General features: G+C 46.9%; 1 protein-coding gene across 1 annotated transcript in view; it reads left to right on the top strand.

Moving 5' to 3' along the window:
- Positions 1 to 1,523, top strand: part of LOC122132326 (carboxypeptidase O-like) — a 4,257-nt gene extending 2,734 nt beyond the window's left edge. The window contains exons 7-9 of the mRNA XM_042707127.1: positions 301 to 503; positions 822 to 906; positions 1,088 to 1,523. Of these exons, the coding sequence (XP_042563061.1) occupies positions 301 to 503; positions 822 to 906; positions 1,088 to 1,365 (566 nt within the window). The 3' untranslated portion in view covers positions 1,366 to 1,523. The remainder of the gene's footprint in view (positions 1 to 300; positions 504 to 821; positions 907 to 1,087) is intronic.
- Positions 1,524 to 1,725: the final 202 nt, after the last annotated feature.

Below are 1,725 nucleotides of genomic sequence, written 5' to 3'. Positions count from 1 at the left end.
AAGGGGATATCTACATTTCCAAATCGAAAATTCTGCCGTTATCTAAAGAACTGCATGCATCTGCGGGAAATGTTTTCACCTTTTGAGGATGGCTTGTCTGACTTTAGAAACTGCTCAGTGGCGCCCCCTTCATGTGGCCTGGGCACGTGCCATACCTGCCATACCTGCCATACCTTAGATACGCCATAGTTTACAACTATAATGTGTATATGAAAGACATGACAAAATGTTATGTTTTGATGATTAACCCATGAGAATGATTGTGAATATGCATTCCTGAGTTGCTTCCCTGTGCTCCAGCTGTGGGGGTGTCCAGAGACTGCTGCCACAACACGTACTGTGGCTCTGGGCCCGTGTCAGAGAAAGAGGCCCAGGCGGTGACCCAGTTTGTGGGGAGCAGAGTGGACCAGATCCTCTGCTTCCTCACCATCCACTCTGCAGGTCAACTACTGCTCCTGCCGTATGGACACCCCCACATCTCAGCACCCAACTATGACGAGCTGGTGAGACGCCTACATACACTCTCACACACACACACACACACACACACACACACACACACACACACACACACACACACACACACACACACACAAACCCACATACACTCACACACACACACACACACACACACAATCCACATACTCTCACACTCACACACACACACACACACACACACACACACACACACACACACACACACACACACACACACACACACACACACACATGCACACTGCAGTTTATAAAGTGTAACAGTCTCAGCGGGGCGCATCTGGGCCAGAACTGTGCCGTGTGTCAGTAGTGTGTCTCCTCCACAGATGGCTGTGGGCCAGGCTGCTGCTAAAGCCATGAAGGCCGTACATGGGATGGACTACCGAGTGGGAACCTCACCTGATATTCTCTGTGAGGGACTGTCTGTCTGTCTGTCTTTCTGTCTGTCTGTCTTGTCTGTCTGTCTGTCAATCTATCTATCTGATTGTGTAAATATGGAATAGAATATGTGCAAATGTGTTAATATGTGTGTGTACTGCATATAACAATCCCCTCATCTCTCTCTCTCCCTCTCCCTCCTCCTTGTTTCCAGACCCTAACTCTGGTTCCTCCCGAGACTGGGCTCGCCTGATGGGGATCCCCTTCTCCTACACCTTTGAGCTGAGGGACAAGGGCGAGTTTGGCCACCTCCTCCCCGAGGAGCAGATCCAGCCAGCCTGTGAGGAGGCCTTCGAGGGAGCCCTCTTCATCATCACCTATGTCCACGACAAGGCCTTCCACAACCGCACTGAGATTGGAGCCGCCAGTGTAGCTAGAGCCTTCTGGGCCACCGTACTGGCATCCTGCCTTGCCACCATGTACCTGTTGTAGGGGAGACAAAAGGAGGGAGCCAAGGGGAGAAACAGGAACAGAAAATAGGGGACCGAGTGCAGATGAAGAGAAAGCAAATACTTTACAGCTATTGGACCAGATACTAGTAGAATAACAATGATGCTGTTTGATCAGTGTGAATAAATGGAAGGAATTTAAATGTTATGGATGAGAGACTATTATATTGCATATGTTGAATAAAATCATTATTTAAGTGGGTACACTAAAATCATTGTGTGTATTGATGATACCAATATTAATATTATTATAATAACATTGTTATTTTCTATAATTACTTAAATCCATTGGAGTTTTAAGGATTTGCTCACAAAGACATATGTAACAATTATCAAATATATT

The sequence above is a fragment of the Clupea harengus genome, unplaced genomic scaffold (genome assembly GCF_900700415.2).
Source record: "Clupea harengus unplaced genomic scaffold, Ch_v2.0.2, whole genome shotgun sequence".
Taxonomy (NCBI): domain Eukaryota; kingdom Metazoa; phylum Chordata; class Actinopteri; order Clupeiformes; family Clupeidae; genus Clupea; species Clupea harengus.
This window is presented reverse-complemented; position numbering and strand designations above follow the sequence as displayed.